The following is a 23,814-nucleotide window of genomic DNA, read 5'->3' on the forward strand; positions in this document are numbered from 1 at the left end:
CTTTTTGGGACACATGGATCATTTCTATAGCGGTATGTTGGTTTTGCTAGCCTGCGAGAAAACCACGCAGTACGGATGCCATACGGATTACATACGGAGGATGCCATGCGCAAAAAACGCTGACACACCCTGCCTACGGAGGAGCTACGGACCACTATTTTCGGGACATTTCAGCGTATTACGGCCGTAATATACGGACCGTATTTTCATACGCTGAGTGTGAAGCCGGCCTAACACGCAGGCGCCCAGGAAAACCCCTCACTGCCGTGACTTAGCATTTACTACGTGATAAGGGCCCCGAGTAAGGAGCCACCGGCCCCCAGCGCACACTAGAAGCACAATGACCGCGTACGAGTACAGACAGCGAACGTCAGCCACTAAACTGCGGCCTTAGGCTTTGAGCATGCGCAGGACAGAGGCACGTAGGGAGAAGTAATCCTCCCCCCACGATTTGACCTGTCGGATGTCAATCATCCCTTTCTCCGCTTCCTATTGGTTGATTGTGAAGGGGGCGGCGGAGCACTCTCACGGTGACGGTAAAACATATACAAGTTCGTCGTGCTATTCTTCGTATCCCTTAACATGAGGAGAAATAGTCCATCTCTCCCGCCCTCTGTCGCCTCGGGCTGGGGGCAGTGCACGGACGGCGAAGTGTGAGTACCGCTTGTTTTGGGGTGTCACCTTGTGCATAATAGGAAACGGGGTCCGAGGAGGGAGTGCTAAATAAAGGGGGCCTTGTGTTTCCGATAGGGGTTGTTGTGAAGGCGGAACACGGGAGTGGGGTCAGAAGCACGCGTGGCCTGGCTGTCCCCACAATAGCGGTGTGCACAATACACAGGGATTATATGTGGCCCGAGCGGGAGGTTGGGAGCAGACGGAGTGGCGTGGGGGAGGGGAGCGTTCCACGGGGGGAGGTGTGGACTGCCTCTCCCCTCCCCCTCTTTCTTACTCTCTCGTTACATTGTAGCACTAGAAGTAGTTACAGTTGCCGTCTCCAGACATCTGTATCCCCCGCCCCCTGCAAATCCAGTCTGGAAGGGGCAGGCACTTGCGGGACCCCCGAAGTCTTCGCAACTCCATCGCTGCCCCTTTTGTTTTTCTCAACTCACAGAAAAACCCCAAAAAGCAATTTTCAAAATAACCTTAAAATGTAACCTGTATTCAAGACTAGGGCACATACGTGTAATAAGTGGTTTTGGCGCCTATGCACAGTGCGCAAAGAGTCAGGACGTCAGAATACGGGTTAATACCAATGCCTCTATATCATTGCACACGCGGTTAAGAGAGAATCGGCGCCTGCGCAGTGTCCCTAGTGAGTGGCAGCACACTATGTGGACGTTGGTGCGTCTTTAACATCTGAGGCACATCGATGCACTAACGTCACTGGGTGCAAGCACAGTCGATAGGGAATCGGCACCTACGCAGTACTGCCGACCCGGTGGGCGCATGCGCGGTTGAGAACAAATCGGCGCCTGCACAATATTGCCGGCCCGGTGGGTGGCGGCATATTAAGATGACGCCAGGGCGTCCTTAACATGTGACATGTTAAGGGTCACCAATCTAACCCAAGAAGAGGTGCGAAACCGGCTAAATTAGATTAAAATAGATAAATCTCCGGGTCCGGATGGCATACACCCACAAGTACTAAGAGAACTAAGTAATGTAATAGATAAACCATTATTTCTTATTTTTAGGGACTCTATAGCGACAGGGTCTGTTCCGCAGGATTGGCGCATAGCAAATGTGGTGCCAATATTCAAAAAGGGCTCTAAAAGTGAACCTGGAAATTATAGGCCAGTAAGTCTAACCTCTATTGTTGGTAAAATATTTGAAGGGTTTCTGAGGGATGTTATTCTGGATTATCTCAATGAGAATAACTGTTTAACTCCATATCAGCATGGGTTTATGAGAAATCGCTCCTGTCAAACCAATCTAATCAGTTTTTATGAAGAGGTAAGCTATAGACTGGACCACGGTGAGTCATTGGACGTGGTATATCTCGATTTTTCCAAAGCGTTTGATACCGTGCCGCACAAGAGGTTGGTACACAAAATGAGAATGCTTGGTCTGGGGGAAAATGTGTGTAAATGGGTTAGTAACTGGCTTAGTGATAGAAAGCAGAGGGTGGTTATAAATGGTATAGTCTCTAACTGGGTCGCTGTGACCAGTGGGGTACCGCAGGGGTCAGTATTGGGACCTGTTCTCTTCAACATATTCATTAATGATCTGGTAGAAGGTTTACACAGTAAAATATCGATATTTGCAGAAGATACAAAACTATGTAAAGCAGTTAATACAAGAGAAGATAGTATTCTGCTACAGATGGATCTGGATAAGTTGGAAACTTGGGCTGAAAGGTGGCAGATGAGGTTTAACAATGATAAATGTAAGGTTATACACATGGGAAGAAGGAATCGATATCACCATTACACACTGAATGGGAAACCACTGGGTAAATCTGACAGGGAGAAGGACTTGGGGATCCTAGTTAATGATAAACTTACCTGGAGCAGCCAGTGCCAGGCAGCAGCTGCCAAGGCAAACAGGATCATGGGGTGCATTAAAAGAGGTCTGGATACACATGATGAGAGCATTATACTGCCTCTGTACAAATCCCTAGTTAGACCGCACATGGAGTACTGTGTCCAGTTTTGGGCACCGGTGCTCAGGAAGGATATAATGGAACTAGAGAGAGTACAAAGGAGGGCAACAAAATTAATAAAGGGGATGGGAGAACTACAATACCCAGATAGATTAGCGAAATTAGGATTATTTAGTCTAGAAAAAAGACGACTGAGGGGCGATCTAATAACCATGTATAAGTATATAAGGGGACAATACAAATATCTCGCTGAGGATCTGTTTATACCAAGGAAGGTGACGGGCACAAGGGGGCATTCTTTGCGTCTGGAGGAGAGAAGGTTTTTCCACCAACATAGAAGAGGATTCTTTACTGTTAGGGCAGTGAGAATCTGGAATTGCTTGCCTGAGGAGGTGGTGATGGCGAACTCAGTCGAGGGGTTCAAGAGAGGCCTGGATGTCTTCCTGGAGCAGAACAATATTGTATCATACAATTATTAGGTTCTGTAGAAGGACGTAGATCTGGGGATTTATTATGATGGAATATAGGCTGAACTGGATGGACAAATGTCTTTTTTCGGCCTTACTAACTATGTTACTATGTATGACATGTGGACGTTAGTGCGTCTTTAACATCTGATGCACTTACGCCACTGGGCGCATGCACATTGATGCACTTACGCCACTGGGCGCAAGCACAGTCGATAAAGAATCGGCACCTGCGCAGTACTGCCGACCCGGTGGGCGCATGCGCGGTTGAGAACAAATCGGCGCTTGCGCAGTATTGCCGGCCCGGTGGGTGGCGGCAGATCAAGATGACGCCAGGGCGTCCTTAACATGTGACGCCACTGGGACATGGATCTGGAAGCGCCGGAAGTGAATATGGCGTTCTAGGGGTCCAGGTGATATGAGCGCAGTGATGATTTAGAGCCCATATAATGCACAAGATTTAGCACTTGTCTGTAAGCGCTACAAGGATAGGGGATCGGCCCGGTGGTGCAGCTATCTACATTGTTGACATGCTGAATTTGTACATGAGCTAAGTAACCCTTTATTATTTGAATGTACTCCTGATGAACCTCTTTAAATTAGAAGGGGAGAAACGCGTTGAGTTTAACCCCTTCATGACCGGGGGATTTTTCGTTTTTCCGTGTTCGTTTTTCACTCCCCTCCTTCCCAGAGCCATAACTTTTTTATTTTTCCGTCAATTTGGCCATGTGAGGGCTTATTTTTTGCGGGACGAGTTGTACTTTTGAACGACATCATTGGTTTTAGCATGTCGTGTACTAGAAAACGGGAAAAAATTCCAAGTGCGGTGAAATTGCAAAAAAAGTGCAATCCCACATTGGTTTTTTGTTTGGCTTTTTTGCTAGGTTCACTAAATGCTAAAACTGACCTGCCATTATGATTCTCCAGGTCATTACGAGTTCATAGACACCTAACATCACTAGGTTATTTTTTATCTAAGTGGTGAAAAAAAAATTCCAAACTTTGCTAAAAAAAAATAAAAAATTGCGCCATTTTCCGATACTCGTAGCGTCTCCATTTTTCATGATCTGGGGTCGGTTGAGGGCTTATTTTTTGCGTACCGAGATGACGTTTTTAATGATAGCATTTCGGTGCAGATACGTTCTTTTGATCGCCCGTTATTGCATTTTAATGCAATGTCGCGGCGACGAAAAAAACATAATTCTGGCGTTTCGAATTTTTTTCCAGCTACGCTGTTTAGCGATCAGGTTAATACTTTTTTTAAATTGATAGATCGGGCGATTCTGAGCGCAGCGATACCAAATATGCGTAGATTTGATTTTTTTTTATTGATTTATTTTGATTGGGGCGAAAGGGGGGTGATTTAAACTTTTATGTTTTTTTTATTTTTTTCACATTTTTTTAAACTTTTTTTTTAAACTTTTGCCATGCTTCAATAGCCTCCATGGGAGGCTAGAAGCAGGCACAACTCGATCGCCTCTGCTACATAGCAGCGATCTGCTGATCGCTGCTATGTAGCAGAAATGGAGGTGTGCTGTGAGCGCCGACCACAGGGTGGCGCTCACAGCCACCGGTCATCAGTAACTATAGAGGTCTCAAGGACCTCTATGGTTACAATATACAATATACGTCATTTCCGGCCGCCCGGCCGGAAGCGGTAGTTAAATGCCGCTGTCTGCGTTTGACAGCGGCATTTAACTAGTTAATAGGTGCGGGCAGATCGCGATTCTGCCCACGCCTATTACGGGCACATGTCAGCTGTTCAAAACAGCTGACGTGTCCCGGCTTTGATGCGGGCTCACCGCGGAGCCCTGCATCAAAGCAGGGGAGCCGGCATCGGACGGTATAGTACGTCCGATGCCGGTAAGGGGTTAAAGGGATATAATTTCTGCATTAATACATGATGAGGTTTTGAGTTTTTGGTCTGTACTGGAATTGCAAAAATAATGTCACTAACGAATGGGGTAAATTATGGCTGTTTGGGCATTCATTGTAAGTCTAATGTTGCAGCGTGGTACTGAAATATCAGAAGGTGGCATGGGATATGTGTGACATTACAACAGATACACTTCCCTATTTGTATGACAATCCTATTAAATGTGGAAACAGACCAGAATGACATATGTGTTTAGTCCTATGTTTTAGTTCCTATCTGCCGTTGTGTTTGTTTATTCTGGCTAGAAACGATATATGAAAGGACACAGATCACCAAGTCAGTTGAGAACCCTAGATCTAGCTAGATATTTATACTGACATGCCAATGTCCTTTCAAGTTATCTACATTTACACATTGTATATGTGATATATTTCTTTCCCTGTCCTATTAGGGCTTTATAGGGATAGCAGGGACAGCCGGCGAGGAGCGGGGGCGCCACGGCGTAGGTTAATGGGGTGCCAACCTCCGCAGGCAGGTAGGGGGCACCTAGAGAGCGTAGGGCTTGGCACTGCTCCGGCCTTTCCTATAGTACGCTTGAAATTTGATTGGTGATGGTTTTTGTCAAGTGCACACATATGTTTTTAATATATTAAATAAAGGTTACATTTTAAGGTTATTTTGAAAATTGTTTTTTGGGGTTTTTCTGTGAGTTGAGTCTAAGCTACCCTAAGCATTTATACTTGAGACTGTGAGAGAACCCTTTTGTTTTTCTGTGGAATCCGTCTATCCTGCCTCTTGTGGGGGCTGCATTCTTCCTCGCCTGCTCCATGAGCCCGTCCTGGAGGTGACTGACTGTCGAGGTAAATGTGCTGTGTGAGCCTCCATTGTGTCCCCCTCAGGCCTTGTGTGCGGGTCCCAGATCTGGGGATGGCCACTTCCCCTCCGCGTCCTTTGTAGTGATGTGGACCCCAAGTGAATCCACGCTCCGCAGGGGCCAAACCGTAAAGTTTTCCAGCTCCAGACGTGAGCCCGGCTCTTGTGGTGTGTTCTGCGTCGTCTTTCCTTCCTGCCATCCGACCCTACATCTGGCTGCGGTTACAGTAGTTTCCATGTGTACTTGGGGGGCCCAAACTTAACGCCTTGCGTTGTGGGTTTAGCGTCTTCCCTTAGGCTACGTTCACATTTGCGTTGTGCGTCGGCGACGCAACGCACAACGCAAATAAAAACGCACCAAAACGCACGCAAAAACGCTGCGTTTTGCGACACATGCGTCTTTTTTGCCGAAATTTGGGCGCAAGAAAAATGCAACTTGTTGCGTTTTCTGCATCCGACGCTTGCGGCAAAAAAAACGTATGCGTCGCACAACGCAGCACAACGCATGTCCATGCGTCCACCATGTTAAATATAGGGGCGCATGACGCATGCGTCGCCGCTGCGTCGCCCGACGCAAACACGCAAAACGCTAATGTGAACGTAGCCTAAGACGCATGGCAGGGGTGTAATGGTTGAGTGTAATCTTGATAACCAGCAGAGGGAAAGCCCACGGCTGGGATTGATCTAACTAATCTGGGAAAGGGGACAATATCCCAAAAGTTTCCCTGGCTCTTTAGTAACCACTGTTTGCTTAGCCTTTACTAGGCCTTTAGAGGCGTCTATAAGATGACCCCATTACTAACCCCACAGTCATATGGTGAAAAATACACAGGAATTAGCTATGGAGGATATCCACTAGATTAAAACATAACCTCTAATAAATGTTACTTAAAAGCTCGGATCCTAATAAGACACATATAACAACAAAAACAAAAAGTGCTCAGGTGAACCAGTGCTCAAAGTAAAAATTGGATCGGTCTTACCAATTCAGACGGACATATGAAAACAGTCCCTCATAGTCCATGAGGGTGGTGGTTCCAAATAAATGGACTTACTCTAACTTCAGACACAGCTAGAATTCCTGAAGCTCCCTGGGATGTCCCAGCCACTGCGGGACCCAGGCAATACGGACTGATACGTACACGAGTGTGTTTGGACCTTTCTGGATTGTCCTTCTGGGACTACGGAGGGGACCCACTGGTATCTTCTTCGGACTACTTAACTCCCCTGATGATGCTCCCTCATTGCAGACAAAGTACTGCAGTGCGCAGGCGCCGGAAAGGTCAGAGAGGCCCGGCGCCTGCGTACTGCAGTACTTTGTCTGCCCTCAACAGGGCAGAGCAAAGTACGCCTGCGCTGGAGCCGTGGCTGAAGATCAGAAGAGGACGTCTTGTAATGAAGATGGGAGGCGCCGCAGCGGACCGGAGACGCCCATCCGACCTGACCAGCAGCGGGACCACCCCTGGGTGAATATAATCTAACGTCTTTTTCTCCTCTTGCAGGTAACATCGGGGGCTTATCTACAGCATTACAGAATGCTGTAGATAAGCCCCTGATGCCGGTGGGCTCACCTCACCCGCGATTTTCGGGGCGACAGGTTCCCTTGAAGTACCCCTTAGACAATTATATAGTAGACTAGATTGTGGCCCGATTCTAACGCATCGGGTATTCTAGAATATGCATGTCCCCGTAGTATATGGACAATGATGATTCCAGAATTCGCGACAGACTGTGCCCGTCGCTGATTGGTCGAGGCAACCTTTATGACATCATCGTCGCCATGGCAACCATTATGACATCATCGTCGCTGTGCCCGTTGCTGATTGGTCGAGGCCGACCAATCAGAGACGCGGGATTTCTACGTCGATGCTGTGCCGGTCTCTGATTGGTCGAGGCCGCCAGGCCTCCTGACACTTCTATATTGATCAGTCCTCCTGACACTTCAATATTGATCAGTCCTCCTGACACTTCTATATTGATCAGTTCTCCTGACACTTCTATATTGATCAGTCCTCCTGACACCTCTATATTGATCAGTCCTCCTGACGCTTCTATATTGATCAGTCCTCCTGACACTTCTATATTGATCAGTCCTCCTGATACCTCTATATTGATCAGTCCTCCTGACACTTCTATATTGATCATTCCTCCTGACACTTCTATATTGATCATTCCTCCTGACACTTCTATATTGATCAGTCCTCCTGACACTTCTATATTGATCAGTCCTCCTGACACTTTTATATTGATCAGTCCTCCTGACACTTCTATATTGATCAGTTCTCCTGACACTTCTATATTGATCAGTCCTCCTGACACCTCTATATTGATCAGTCCTCCTGACACTTCTATATTGATCAGTCCTCCTGATACCTCTATATTGATCAGTCCTCCTGACGCTTCTATATTGATCATTCCTCCTGACGCTTCTATATTGATCATTCCTCCTGACACTTCTGTATTGATCAGTCCTCCTGACACTTCTGTATTGATCAGTCCTCCTGACACTTCTGTATTGATCAGTCCTCCTGATACCTCTATATTGATCAGTCCTCCTGACGCTTCTATATTGATCATTCCTCCTGACACTTCTATATTGATCAGTCCTCCTGACACTTCTATATTGATCAGTCCTCCTGACACTTCTATATTGATCAGTCCTCCTGACACTTCTGTATTGATCAGTCCTCCTGACACCTCTGACACTTCTATATTGATCAGTCCTCCTGACATTCTATATTGATCAGTCCTCCTGACACTTCTGTATTGATCAGTCCTCCTGACACCTCTGACACTTCTATATTGATCAGTCCTCCTGACATTCTATATTGATCAGTCCTCCTGACATTCTATATTGATCAGTCCTCCTGACACTTCTGTATTGATCAGTCCTCCTGACACCTCTGACACTTCTGTATTGATCAGTCCTCCTGACACCTCTGACACTTCTATATTGATCAGTCCTCCTGACACTTCTATATTGATCAGTCCTCCTGACATTCTATATTGATCAGTCCTCCTGACACCTCTATATTGATAAATCCTCCTGACACTTCTATATTGATCATTCCTCCTGTCACTTCTGTATTGATCAGTCCTCCTGTCACTTCTATATTGATCAGTCCTCCTGACACTTCTATATTGATCAGTCCTCCTGACACCTCTATATTGATAAATCCTCCTGACACCTCTATATTGATAAATCCTCCTGACACTTCTATATTGATCAGTCCTCCTGACACTTCTATATTGATCAGTCCTCCTGACACTTCTATATTGATCAGTCCTCCTGACACTTCTATATTGATCAGTCCTCCTGACACCTCTATATTGATCAGTTCCCCTGACACTTCTATATTGATCAGTCCTCCTGACGCTTCTATATTGATCATTCCTCCTGACGCTTCTGTATTGATCAGTCCTCCTGACACTTCTATATTGATCAGTCCTCCTGACACTTCTGTATTGATCAGTCCTCCTGACACCTCTGACACTTCTATATTGATCAGTCCTCCTGACACTTCTATATTGATCAGTCCTCCTGACATTCTATATTGATCAGTCCTCCTGACATTCTATATTGATCAGTCCTCCTGACACTTCTGTATTGATCAGTCCTCCTGACACCTCTGACACTTCTGTATTGATCAGTCCTCCTGACACCTCTGACACTTCTATATTGATCAGTCCTCCTGACACTTCTATATTGATCAGTCCTCCTGACACTTCTATATTGATCAGTCCTCCTGACACTTCTATATTGATCAGTTCCCCTGACACTTCTATATTGATAAATCCTCCTGACACTTCTATATTGATCATTCCTCCTGACACTTCTGTATTGATCAGTCCTCCTGACACTTCTATATTGATCAGTCCTCCTGACACTTCTGTATTGATCAGTCCTCCTGACACCTCTGACACTTCTATATTGATCAGTCCTCCTGACACTTCTATATTGATCAGTCCTCCTGACACTTCTATATTGATCAGTCCTCCTGATACCTCTGTATTGATCAGTCCTCCTGACATTCTATATTGATCAGTCCTCCTGACACCTCTATATTGATAAATCCTCCTGACACTTCTATATTGATCATTCCTCCTGACACTTCTGTATTGATCAGTCCTCCTGACACTTCTATATTGATCAGTCCTCCTGACACTTCTATATCCCCTTTACCCCCAAGGGTGGTTTGCACGTCAATGACCAGGCCAATTTTTACAATTCTGACCACTGTCCCTTTATGAGGTTATAACTCCGAAACGCTTCAACGGATCCTGGTGATTCTGACATTGTTTTCTCGTGACATATTGTACTTCATGATAGTGGTAACATTTCTTTGATAGTACCTGCGTTTATTTGTGAAAAAAACGGAAATTTGGCGAAAATTTTGAAAATTTCGCAATTTTCAAACTTTGAATTTTTATGCAATTAAATCACAGAGATATGTCACACAAAATACTTAATAAGTAACATTTCCCACATGTCTCCTTTACATCAGCATAATTTTGGAACCAATTTTTTTTTTTGTTAGGGAGTTATAAGGGTTAAAAGTTGACCAGCAATTTCTCATTTTTACAACACCATTTTTTTTTAGGGACCACGTCTCATTTGAAGTCATTTTGAGGGGTCTATATGATAGAAAATGCCCAAGTGTGACACCATTCTAAAAACTGCACCCCTCAAGGTGCTCAAAACCACATTCAAGAAGTTTATTAACCCTTCAGGTGTTTAATAGGAATTTTTGGAATGTTTAAATAAAAATGAACATTTAACTTTTTTACACAAAAAATTTACTTCAGCTCCAATTTGTTTTATTTTACCAAGGGTAACAGGAGAAATTGGACCCAAAAAGTTGTTGTCCAATTTGTCCTGAGTACGCTGATACCCCATATGTGGCAGTAAACCACTGTTTGGGCGCATCGGAGAGCTCGGAAGGGAAGGAGCGCAGTTTGACTTTTCAATGCAAAATTGACAGAAATTGAGATGGGACGCCATGTTGCGTTTGGAGAGCCACTGATGTGCCTAAACATTGAAACCCCCCACAAGTGACACCATTTTGGAAAGTAGACCCCCTAAGGAACTTATCTAGATGTGTGGTGAGCACTTTGACCCACCAAGGGCTTCACAGAAGTTTATAATGCAGAGCCATAAAAATAAAACAAAATTTTTTTCCCACAAAAATTATTTTTTAGCCCCCAGTTTTGTATTTTCCCTAGGGTAACAGGAGAAATTGGACCCCAAAAGTTGTTGTCCAATTTGTCCTGAGTACGCTGATACCCCATATGTGGGGGGGAACCACCGTTTGGGCGCATGGGAGGGCTCGGAAGGGAAGGAGCGCCATTTGGAATGCAGACTTAGATGGAATGGTCTGCAGGCGTCACATTGCGTTTGCAGAGCCCCTAATGTACCTAAACAGTAGAAACCCCCCACAAGTGACACCATTTTGGAAAGTAGACCCCCTAAGGAACTCATCTTGATGTGTTGTGAGACCTTTGAACCCCCAAGTATTTCACTACAGTTTATAACGCAGAGCCATGCAAATAAAAAATATTTTTTTTTCCACAAAAATTATATTTTAGCCCCCAGTTTTGTATTTTTCCAAGGTTAGCAGGAGAAATTGGACCCTAAATGTTGTTGTCCAATTTGTCCTGAGTATGCTGATACCCGATATGTGGGGGGGAACCACCGTTTGGGCGCATGGGAGGGCTCGGAAGGGAAGGAGCATCATTTGGAATGCAGACTTAGATGGATTGGTCTGCAGGCGTCACATTGCGTTTGCAGAGCCCCTAATGTACCTAAACAGTAGAAACCCCCCACAAGTGACCCCATATTGGAAACTAGACCCCTCAATGAACTTATCTAGATGTGTTGTGAGAACTTTGAACCCCCAAGTGTTTCACTACAGTTTATAACGCAGAGCCGTGAAAATAAAAAAACTTTGTTTTCCCACAAAAATTATTTTTTAGCCCCCAGTTTTGTATTTTCCCAAGGGTAACAGGAGAAATTGGTCCACAAAAGTTGTTGTCCAATTTGTCCTGAGTACGCTGATACCCCATATGTTGGGGTAAACCCCTGTTTGGGCACACAGGAGAGCTCGGAAGGGAAGGAGCACTGTTTTACTTTTTCAACGCAGAATTGGCTGGAATTGAGATCGGACGCCATGTCGTGTTTGGAGAGCCCCTGATGTGCCGAAACAGTGGAAACCCCCCAATTATAACTGAAACCCTAATCTAAACACACCCCTAACCCTAATTCCAACGGTAACCCTAACCACACCTCTAACCCTGACACACCCCTAACCCTAATCCCAACCCTATTCCCAACTGTAAATGTAATCTAAACCCTAACCCTAACTTTAGCCCCAACCCTAACTGTAGCCCTAACCCTAGCCCTAACCCTAGCCCTAACCCTAGCCCTAACCCTAGCCCTAACCCTAGCCCTAGCCCTAACCCTAGCCCTAATGGGAAAATGGAAATAAATACATTTTTTTTTATTTTTCCCTAACTAAGGGGGTGATGAAGGGGGGTTTGATTTACTTTTATAGCGAGTTTTTTAGCGGATTTTTATGATTGGCAGCCGTCACACACTGAAAGACCCTTTTTATTGCAAAAAATATTTTTTGCAATACCACATTTTGAGAGCTATAATTTTTCCATATTTTGGTCCACAGAGTCATGTGAGGTCTTGTTTTTTGCGGGACGAGTTGACGTTTTTATTGAAAACATTTTTGGGCACGTGACGTTTTTTGATCGCTTTTTATTCCGATTTTTGTGAGGAAGAATGACCAAAAGCCAGCTATTCATGAATTTCTATTGGGGGAGGCGTTTATACCGTTCCGCGTTTGGTAAAATTGATAAATCAGTTTTATTCTTCGGGTCAGTACAATTACAGCGACACCTCATTTATATCATTTTTTTATGGTTTGGCGCTTTTATACGATAAAAACTATTTTACAGAAAAAATAATTATTTTTGCATCGCTTTATTCTCAGGACTATAACTTTTTTATTTTTTTGCTGATGATGCTGTATGGCGGCTCTTTTTTTGCGGGACAATATGACGCTTTCAGCGGTACCATGGTTATTTATATCTGTCCTTTTGATCGCGTGTTATTCCACTTTTTGTTCGGCGGTATGATAATAAAGCGTTGTTTTTTGCCTCGTTTTTTTTTTTTTTTCTTACGGTGTTTACTGAAGGGGTTAACTAGTGGGACAGTTTTATAGGTCGGGTCGTTACGGACGCGGCGATACTAAATGTGTACTTTTATTGGGTTTTTTTTTTTATTTAGATGAAGAAATGTATTTATGGGAATAATATTTTTTTTTTTTCTTCATTATTTTGGAATATTTTTTTTAATTTTTTTTACACATTTGGAAAAAATTTTTTTTAACTTTTTTACTTTGTCCCAGGGGGGGACATCACAGATCAGTGATCTGACAGTTTGCACAGCACTCTGTCAGATCACTGATCTGACTTACAGTGCTGCAGGCTTCACAGTGCCTGCTCTGAGCAGGCTCTGTGAAGCCACCTCCCTCCCTGCAGGACCCGGATCCGCGGCCATCTTGGATCCGGGGCTGGAGGGAGCAGGGAGGGAGGTGAGACCCTCGCAGCAACGCGATCACATCGCGTTGCTCCGGGGGTCTCAGGGAAGCCCGCAGGGAGCCCCCTCCCTGCGCGGTGCTTCCCTGCACCGCCGGCACATCGCGATCATCTTTGATCGCGGTGTGCCAGGGGTTAATGTGCCGGGGGCGGTCCGTGACCGCTCCTGGCACATAGTGCCGGATGTCAGCTGCGATAAGCAGCTGACACCCGGCCGCGATCGGCCGCGCTCCCCCCGTGAGCGCGGCCGATCGGCTATGACGTACTATCCCGTCCAGGGTCAGATAAGCCCAGGGCACCTCGACGGGATAGTACGTCTAAGGTCACAGAGGGGATATTGATCAGTCCTCCTGACACTTCTATATTGATCAGTCCTCCTGACACTTCTATATTGATCAGTCCTCCTGACACTTGACGATGATGTCATAAAGGACGTAGATATCCCGCGTCTCTGATTGGTCGAGGCCGCCAGGCTTCGACCAATCAGCAACGGGCACAGCGACGATGATGTCATAAAGGACGTAGACATCTCACGTTTCTGATTCAGTGACGGGCACAGTATCGACGTAGATGTCATAATGGTTGCCATGGCGACGATGATGTCATAAAGGTTGCCTCGACCAATCAGCGACGGGCACAGTCTGCCGCGAATTGTCCATATACTACGGGGACATGCATATTCTAGAATACCCGATGCGTTAGAATCGGGCCACAATCTAGTTATATAGTAGATTACTGTAAAAATGTAAATAATAAAAAAAAAATTCTTTTCCTCTCGGACTACAATCCATTTGTCCCATGAAGAAGTCCAGCTCTGCTACATTACATCTGCTAGATTACATGGCTGAGCAGGGGCATGATGTAACCGCTCAGCCATGAATCCAGGACACGCTGGCCTGGTCAGTAGGTAAAAACTGGCTTTGGTGTTAGTTACGCCAAACAGGGACTTAGTGGTAATATTTAGGATCGATATCAAGTATAAATATACAGTCTGTCTAGAGCATCAGAAAAAAATATTTGAAAAACTAAATATCAAAATAAAAAAAGATACATACACTTTTTTATTTTTCATTTATTTTACTCACTTATATAGCACCATTAATTCCACCGCACTTTACAGACATTATCATCACTGTCCCCATTGGGGCTCACAATCTAGATTCCCTATCAGTATGTCTTTGGAGTGTGGGAGGAAACCAGACTACCCAGAGGAAATCCCCACAAACACGGAGAGAACATACAAACTCTTTGCAGATGTTGTCCTTGGTGGGATTTGAACCCAGGACCCCAGCGCTGCTAAGAGAATCGTGGGGGACAAACTACCCCAGAAATCAGGCCACTGAGCAATGTGACAGTTAGACATAGAGCGTAATCGTCTTATCATAACTATTAAGTAATTGCAACTCTCATACTGCAGTCACACGCAGCTGTCATGCTGCGACTTTTAACCCCTTCCCGACCCATGACGCCACGTAGGCGTCATGAAAGTCGGTGCCAATCCGACCCATGACGCCTATGTGGCGTCATGGAAAGATCGCGTCCCTGCAGGCCGGGTGAAAGGGTTAACTCCCATTTCACCCGATCTGCAGGGACAGGGGGAGTGGTAGTTTAGCCCAGGGGGGATGGCTTCACCCCCTCGTGGCTACGATCGCTCTGATTGGCAGTTTCACTTTCAACAGCCAATCAGAGCGATTTGTAATATTTCACCCATTATAACGGGTGAAATATTACAATCCAGCCATGGCCGATGCTGCAATATCATCGGCCATGGCTGGAAATACTAGTGTGCCCCCACCCCACCCCACCGATCGCCCCCCCAGCCCCCCGATCTGGCCAGTACACTGCTCCGGCTCCCCTCCGTCCAGTGCTCCGCTCCCCCCCGTGCTCTTGTCCGCTCCCCCCCGTGCTCTTGTCCGCTCCCCCCGTGCTCCAATCACCCCCCCTGCACTCCGATCCACCCCCCCGTGCTCCGTTCCACCCCCCCGTGCTCCGTTCCACCCCCCCGTGCTCCGTTCCAGCCCCCCGTGCTCCGTTCCACGCCTGCCGCGCTCTGATTCCCCCCCCCCGTCCTCCGATTCCCCCCCCCCCCCCCCGTGGTCCCCACCCCACCCCATCATACTTACTGATCCTGCCGGGGTCCCGTTCGTCTTCTCCCTGGGCGCCGCCATCTTCCAAAATGGCGGGCGCATGCGCAGTACGCCCGCCGAATCTGCCGGCCGGCAGATTCGTTCCAAAGTGCATTTTGATCACTGAGATAGATTATATCTGTGATCAAAATAAAAAAAATGATAAATGACCCCCCCCCCCCCCCCTTTGTCACCCCCACAGGTAGGGACAATAAAAAAATAAAGAAATTTTTTTTTCCACTAATGTTAGAATAGGGGTAGGGTTAGGGGTAGGGTTAGGGGTAGGGTTAGGGTTAGGGTTAGGGTTAGGGGTTGGGTTAGGGTTAGGGCTAGGGCTAGGGTTAGGGTTTCGGTATGTGCACACGTATTCTGGTCCTCTGCGGATTTTTCCGCTGCGGATTTGATAAATCCGCAGTGCTAAACCGCTGCGGATTTATGGCGGATTTACCGCGTTTTTTTCTGCACATTTCACTGCGGTTTTACAATTGCGATTTTCTATTGGAGCAGTTGTAAAACCGCTGCGGAATCCGCACAAAGAAGTGACATGCTGCGGAATGTAAACCGCTGCATTTCCGTGCAGTTTTTCCGCAGCATGTGTGCAGCGATTTTTGTTTCCCGTAGGTTTACATTGAACTGTAAACTCATGGGAAACTGCTGCTTTTCCGCAGCATGTGCACATACCTTTAGAATTAGGCCATGTGCACACGGTGCGGATTTGGCTGCGGATTGGCCGTTGCGGATCCGCAGCAGTGTTCCATCAGGTTTACAGTACCATGTAAACATATGAAAAACCAAATCCGCTGTGCCCATGGTGCGGAAAATACCGCGAGGAAACGCTGCGTTGTATTTTCCGCAGCATGTCAATTCTTTGTGCGGATTCCGCAGCGTTTTACACCTGTTCCTCAATAGGAATCCGCAGGTGAAATCCGCACAAAAAACACTGGAAATCCGCGGAAAATCCTCAGGTAAAACGCAGTGCCTTTTACCCGCGGATTTTTCAAAAATGGTGCGGAAATATCTCACACGAATCCGCAACGTGGGCACATAGCCATAGGGTTAGGGTTGGAATTAGGGTTGTGATTAGGGTTATGGCTACAGTTGGGATTAGAGTTAGGGGTGTGGGGGGGTTAGTGTTGCAGGTAGAATTGAGGGTTTACCACTGTTTAGGCATATCAGGGGTCTCCAAACGCAACATGGCGCCACCATTGATTCCAGCCAATCTCGTATTCAAAAAGTCAAATGGTGCTCCCTCACTTCCGAGCCCTGACGTGTGCCCAAACAGTGGTTTACCCCCACATAAGGGGTACCAGCATACTCAGGATAAAGTGCGCAACAATTACTGGGGTCCAATTTCTCCTGTTACCCTTGTGAATCTAAAAAAATGCTTGCTAAAACAAAATTTTTGAGGAAAAAAAAATGATTTTTTATTTTCACGGCTCTGCGTTGTAAACGTCTGTGAAGCACTTGGGGGTTCAAAGTGCTCACCACATATCTAGATAAGTTCCTTGGGGGGGTCTAGTTTCTAAAATGGGGTCACTTGTGGGGGGTTTCTACTGTTTAGGCACACCAGGGGCTCTGCAAACGCAATGTGACGCCCGCAGACCATTCCATCAAAGTCTGCATTTCAAAAGTCACTACTTCCCTTCTGAGCCCCGACGTGTGCCCAAACAGTGGTTTACCCCCACACATGGGGTATCAGCGTACTCAGGAGAAACTGGACAACAACTTTTGGGGTCCAATTTCTCCTGTAACCCTTGGGAAAATTAAAAAATTCTGGGCTAAATAATTATTTTTGAGGAAAGAAAACGTATTTATTATTTTCACGGCTCTGCATTATAAACTTCTATGAAGCACTTGGGGGTTCAAAGTGCTCACCACACATCTAGATAAGTTCCTTTCGGGGTCTAGTTTCCAAAATGGGGTCACTTGTGGGGGGTTTCTACTGTTAAGCCACATCAGGGGCTCTGCAAACGCAACGTGACGCCCACAGAGCATTCCATCAAAGTCTGCATTTCAAAACGTCACTACTTCACTTCCGAGCCCCAGCATGTGCCCAAACACTGATTTACCCCCACATATGGGGTATCAGCGTACTCAGGAGAAACTGGACAACAACTTTTGGGGTAAAGTTTCTCCTGTTACCCTTGGGAAAATAAAAAATTGCAGGCTAAAAGATCATTTTTGAGAAAATAATTTTTTTTTATTTTCATGGCTCTGCGTTATAAACTTCTGTGAAGCACTTGGGGGTTCAAAGTCCTCACCACACATCTAGATTAGTTCCTTTGGGGGTCTAGTTTCCAAAATGGGGTCATTTCTGGGGGATCTCCAATGTTTAGGCACACAGGGGCTCTCCAAACGTGACATGGTGTCCGCTAATGATTGGAGCTAATTTTCCATTTAAAAAGCCAAATGGCGTGCCATCCCTTCCGAGCTCTGCCGTGCGCCCAAACAGTGGTTTACCCCCACATATGGGGTATCAGCCTACTCAGGACAAACTGGACAACAATATTTGGGGTCCAATTTCTCCTATTATCCTTGGGAAAATAGGAAATTCCAGGCTAAAAAAATCATTTTTGAGGAAAGAAAAATTATTTTTTATTTTCATGGCTCTGCATTATAAACTTCTGTGAAGCACCTGGGGGTTTAAAGTGCTCAATATGCATTTAAATAAGTTCCTTGGGGGGTCTAGTTTCCAAAATGGGGTCACTTGTGGGGGAGCTCCAATGTTTAGGCACACAGGGGCTCTCCAAACGCGACATGGTGTCCGCTAACAATTGGACCTAATTTTCCATTCAAAAAGTCAAATGGCGCGCCTTCCCTTCCGAGCCCTGCCGAGTGCCCAAACAGTGGTTTACCCCCACATATGAGGTATCGGCGTACTCGGGAGAAATTGCCCAACAAATTTTATGATCCATTTTATCCTACTGCCCATGTGAAAATGAAAAAATTGAGGCGAAAAGAATTTTTTTGTGAAAAAAAAAGTACTTTTTCATTTTTACAGATCAATTTGTGAAGCACCTGAGGGTTTAAAGTGCTCACTAGGCATCTAAATAAGTTCCTTGGGGGGTCTAGTTTCCAAAATGGGGTCACTTGTGGGGGAGCGCCAATGTTTAGGCACACAGGAGCTATCCAAACGCGACATGGTGTCCGCTAACGATGGAAATAATTTTTCATTCAAAAAGTCAAATGGCGCTCCTTCCCTTCCGAGCCTTACCATGTGCCCAAACAGTGGTTTACCCCCACATGTGAGGTATTGGTGTACTCAGGAGAAATTGCCCAACACATTTTAGGATCCATTTTATCCTGTTGCCCATGTGAAAATGAAAAAATTGAGGCTAAAAGAATTTGTTTGTGAAAAAAAAGTACTTTTTCATTTTTACGGATCAATTTGTGAAGCACCTGGGGGTTCAAAGTGCTCACTATGCATCTAGATAAGTTCCTTGGGGCGTCTTGTTTCCAAAATGGGGTCACTTGTGGGGGAGCTCCAATTTTTAGGCACACGGGGGCTCTCTAAACGTGACATGGTGTACGCTAAAGAGTGGAGCCAATTTTTGATTCAAAAAGTCAAATGGCGCTCCTTCCCTTCCAAGCCCTGCCGTGTGCCCAAACAGTGGTTTACCCCCACATATGAGGTATCAGCGTACTCAGGACAAATTGGACAACAACTTTCGTGGTTCAGTTTCTCCTTTTACCATTGGGAAAATAAAAAAATTGTTGCTAAAAGATAATTTTTGTGACTAAAAAGTTAAATGTTCATTTTTTCCTTCCATGTTGCTTCTGCTGCTGTGAAGCACCTGAAGGGTTAATAAACTTCTTGAATGTGGTTTTGAGTACCTTGAGGGGTGCAGTTTTTAGAATGGTGTCACTTTTGGGTATTTTCAGCCATATAGACCCCTCAAACTGACTTCAAATGTGAGGTGGTCCCTAAAAAAAATGGTTTTGTAAATTTCGTTGTAAAAATGAGAAATCGCTGGTCAAATTTTAACCCTTATAACTTCCTAACAAAAAAAAAAATTTTGTTTCCAAAATTGTGCTGATGTAAAGTAAACATGTGGGAAATGTTATTTATTAACTATTTTGTGTCACATATCTCTCTGGTTTAACAGAATAAAAATTCAAAATGTGAAAATTGGGAAATTTTCAAAATTTTCGCCAAATTTCCGTTTTTATCACAAATAAACGCATAATTTATTGACCTAAATTTACCACTAACATGAAGCCCAATATGTCACGAAAAAACAATCTCAGAACCGCTAGGATCCGTTGAAGCGTTCCTGAGTTATTACCTCATAAAGGGACACTGGTCAGAATTGCAAAAAACGGCAAGGTCTTTAAGGTCAAAATAGGCTGGGTCATGAAGGGGTTAACCATAGCCCTATGCCGCTGCCGTCTTTGTGCAGGGAAACATTAAAATCACTTAAAGGGAAGGTGCCGCATTTTATTGTTTGTATTAAAAATGATTGTTTATATAACCAATAATTTTTAATACAAATTTACATTTTTTAACTTTAACATTTTTTTTATTATTAATTTTTTTTTTCCAGCCACTGGGCGCCGCCATTTTGCTTTGCGGGAGTGTAAGTGTAACTGTGCGACACTTACACTCTGCAAATATGGCAGCCCTGGACATAGAGATCTGCAGTCGGCGTCCGACCGTATAGTTTACATTGCGCTGCTCTCTGCTCTGGTCTGGCCACGGCCCCTGAGCCGTCCACATCACTGCAGAGGCAGGAGATCAGCGCCATCTTCCTGGAGCTCACAGTGCATCTGTGAGCTCCATTTTCCCAGGATAATTGCAGGAGCCCTGCGGTTATAGGAGGGAGAAAGGACTCAGCAGGGAGCCTTGAAGTAAGTATCAGTGGGGAGGGGGAGAGGCAATCTAATCCTATCCTTTGTGGTGCTGACTCTGAGCAGTTATCTCCTCCCATGTGTGTAAGGGTACCGTCACACTATACGATTTACCAACGATCACGACCAGCGATACGACCGGCCGTGATCGTTGGTAAGTCGTAGTGTGGTCGCTGGAGAGCTGTCACACAGACAGCTCTCCAGGGACCAACTATGCCGAAGTCCCCGGGTAACCAGGGTAAACATCGGGTTACTAAGCGCAGGACCGCGCTTAGTAACCCGATGTTTACCCTGGTTACCAGCGTAAAAAAAACAAACACTACATACTTACATTCCGGTGTCTGTCCCTTGCCATCTGCTTCCCGCCCTCACTGACTGCCGGCCATAAAGTGAAAGCACAGCACAGCGGTGACGTCACCGCTGTGCTGTGCTTTCACTTTACGGCCGGCAGTCAGTGAGTGCGGGAAGCAGACGGCAAGGGACCTGACGGACACCGGAATGTAAGTATAACCAGGGTAAACATCGGGTTACTAAGCGCGGTCCTGCGCTTAGTAACCCGATGTTTACCCTGGTTACAAGCGAACGCATCGCTAGATCGGTGTCACACACACCGATCCAGCGATGACAGCGGGAGATCCAGCGACGAAAGAATGTTCCAAACGATCTGCTACGACGTACGATTCTCAGCAGGATCCCTGATCGCTGCTGCGTGTCAGACACAGCGATATCGTATGGATATCGCTGGAACGTCACGAATCGTACCGTCGTAGCGACAAAAGTGCCACTTTGTGACGGTACCCTTACTGTGCTGAGCCATGTATCTAATACTCTCCTGTGTGATACTGTCTGCTGAGCCGTGTATCTAATCCTCTCCTGTGTGATACTTTCTGCTGACCCATGCATCTAATCCTATCCTGTGTGATACTAACTGAGCTGTGTATCTAATCCTCTCCTGTGTGATACTTTGCTGAGCCGTGTGTCTAATCCTCTCCTGTGTGATACTTTCTGCTGACCCATGCATCTAATCCTATCCCGTGTGATACTAACTGAGCTGTGTATCTAATCCTCTCCTGTGTGATACTTTGCTGAGCTGTGTATCTACTCCTCTCCTGTGTGATAGTCTGCTGAGCCATTCATCTAATCCTCTCCTGTGTGATACTTTGCTGAGACGTGTATCTAATCCTCTCCTGTGATACTGTCTGCTGAGCCATGCATCTAATCCTATCCTGTGTGATACTGACTGCTGAGCCGTGTATCTAATCCTCTCCTGTGTGATACTGACTGAGCGTGTATCTAATCCTCTCCTGTGTGATACTGACTGCTGAGCTGTGTATCTAATCCTCTCCTGTGTGATACTGACTGCTGAGCCTTGTATCTAATCCTCTCCTGTGTGATACTGACTGCTGAGCCGTGTATCTAATCCTATCCTGTGTGATACTGTCTGCTGAGCCGTGTATCTAATCCTCTCCTGTGTGATACTGACTGCTGAGCCATGTGTCTAATCCTATCCTGTGTGATACTGACTGAGCGTGTATCTAATCCTCTCCTGTGTGATACTGACTGCTGAGCTGTGTATCTAATCCTCTCCTGTGTGATACTGACTGCTGAGCCGTGTATCTAATCCTCTCCTGTGTGATACTGACTGCTGAGCCGTGTATCTAATCCTATCCTGTGTGATACTGTCTGCTGAGCCGTGTATCTAATCCTCTCCTGTGTGATACTGACTGCTGAGCCATGTATCTAATCCTATCCTGTGTGATACTGACTGAGCTGTGTATCTAATCCTATCGTGTGATACTGACTGCTGAGCCATGTATCTAATCTTATCCTGTGTGATACTGACTGCTGAGCCGTGTATCTAATCCTATCCTGTATGATACTGACTGAGCTGTGTATCTAATGCTATCCTGTGTGATACTGACTGCTGAGCTGTGTATCTAATCCTCTCCTATGCACTCCTCCCCCCCGTTATGTGTGATCTATATGGCGGTATTATGTGAGATATATATGTCGGTATTATGTGAGAACGCTATGGCGCCGTTATTTGCGATCTATACGATGGTATTATGTGAGAACTATAGGACAGTATTATGTGTGCTCTATATGGCGGTATTATGCGAGATCTATATGGTGGTATTATGTGTGCTCTATATCAGGGGTGTCAAACTGCATTCCTCGAGGGCCGCAAACCATGCGTGTTTTCAAGATTTCCTTAGCATTGCACAAGGTGCTGCAATCATTATGTGTGAAGGTGATTAAATTATCACCTGTGCAGTACAAGGAAATCCTGAAAACATGACCTGGTTGCAGCCCTCGAGGAATGCAGTTTGACACTCCTGCTCTATATGGCGGTATTATGTGAGATCTATATGTCGGTATTATGTGATAACACTGTGGCGTTGTTGTTAGCGATCTATATGATGGTATTATGTGAGAACTATAGGACAGTATTGTGTGCTCTGTATGGCGGTATTGTGTGCTCTATATGGCGGTATTATGAGTGATCTATATGGCAGTATTATGTGTGATCTATATGCCGGTATTATGTGAGAACACTATGGCGTCGTTATTTGCGATCTATATGATGGTATTATTTGAGAACTATAGAAAAAACCCCTAATACTAAAAATATCTTTATTAACAATAATTAAAAACAACAAAGTGCATACAAATTCATCACCAGAAAAAAAAACACTTGAAAATAGAAAACGCACCTAGGGAGGTGCCTGTCCCTAATAGCCTAACACTTTTCAGTACCCTACCTGCCAGCGGAGGTTGGCACCCTAATCCTGCGCAGTGGCGCCCCCGCTCAACGTCGACTGTCCCTTCTAATCTATTAGACTCTATTAAGAAGGGGAATAGAAAAATGTAGTGAAATGAGGAGGGTGTTGATATCTAGATGAATACTGTCCCTCAAAATCACCTACCAGCGGGGGGTTGGCACCCTAGACCTGCGCAATGGCGCCCCCACTCCTCGACGGCTGTTCCAATATAACTGGCCCTGGCAGAAAAAATTCAGACCCTAGTGATGGTAGGGTACTGAAAGATGTGATAACCAAGTGAACCAGGAACAAAACAAAAAAAAAAAACACTTAGAGGATATAATAACCCAGAGAATTAGATTATTTGAGTGTTAGGATGACACCCAAAATTTAGGCCTCAATGACCTATATTTACCTTCATTCGCGGTGATGCGCCCTCTGCTGGATGTCCCTCGAGCGTGGGAACTTTCCTGGAAAGCTCCCAGGCTCGAGTTCATATGAGGACAACCAGCAGAGGGCGCATCACCGCGAATGAAGGTAAATATAGGTCATTGACCTACATTACCTTCATTCCCCGGGGTTTTACAGCCAGGAGCACAGCTGCATTATAGCAGAGCTCCTGGCTGTAAAATATTTTAACCCCTTCAGATGGATT

At 45.5% G+C, this 23,814-nt stretch overlaps 1 protein-coding gene across 2 annotated transcripts in view; it reads left to right on the forward strand.

Annotated features, from left to right (window-relative positions):
* Window positions 1-497: 497 nt before the first annotated feature.
* Window positions 498-23,814, forward strand: part of CACTIN (cactin, spliceosome C complex subunit) — a 67,615-nt gene continuing 44,298 nt past the window's right edge. The window contains exon 1 of one of the 2 annotated variants that reach the window (XM_069740622.1): window positions 498-653. In XM_069740622.1, the coding sequence (XP_069596723.1) occupies window positions 583-653 (71 nt within the window). In that variant the 5' untranslated portion in view covers window positions 498-582. The remainder of the gene's footprint in view (window positions 654-23,814) is intronic. The other variant, XM_069740623.1, reaches the window with a different exon arrangement.

This window comes from Ranitomeya imitator, chromosome 1 (genome assembly GCF_032444005.1).
Source record: "Ranitomeya imitator isolate aRanImi1 chromosome 1, aRanImi1.pri, whole genome shotgun sequence".
In the NCBI taxonomy this organism is placed as follows: Eukaryota; Metazoa; Chordata; class Amphibia; order Anura; family Dendrobatidae; genus Ranitomeya; species Ranitomeya imitator.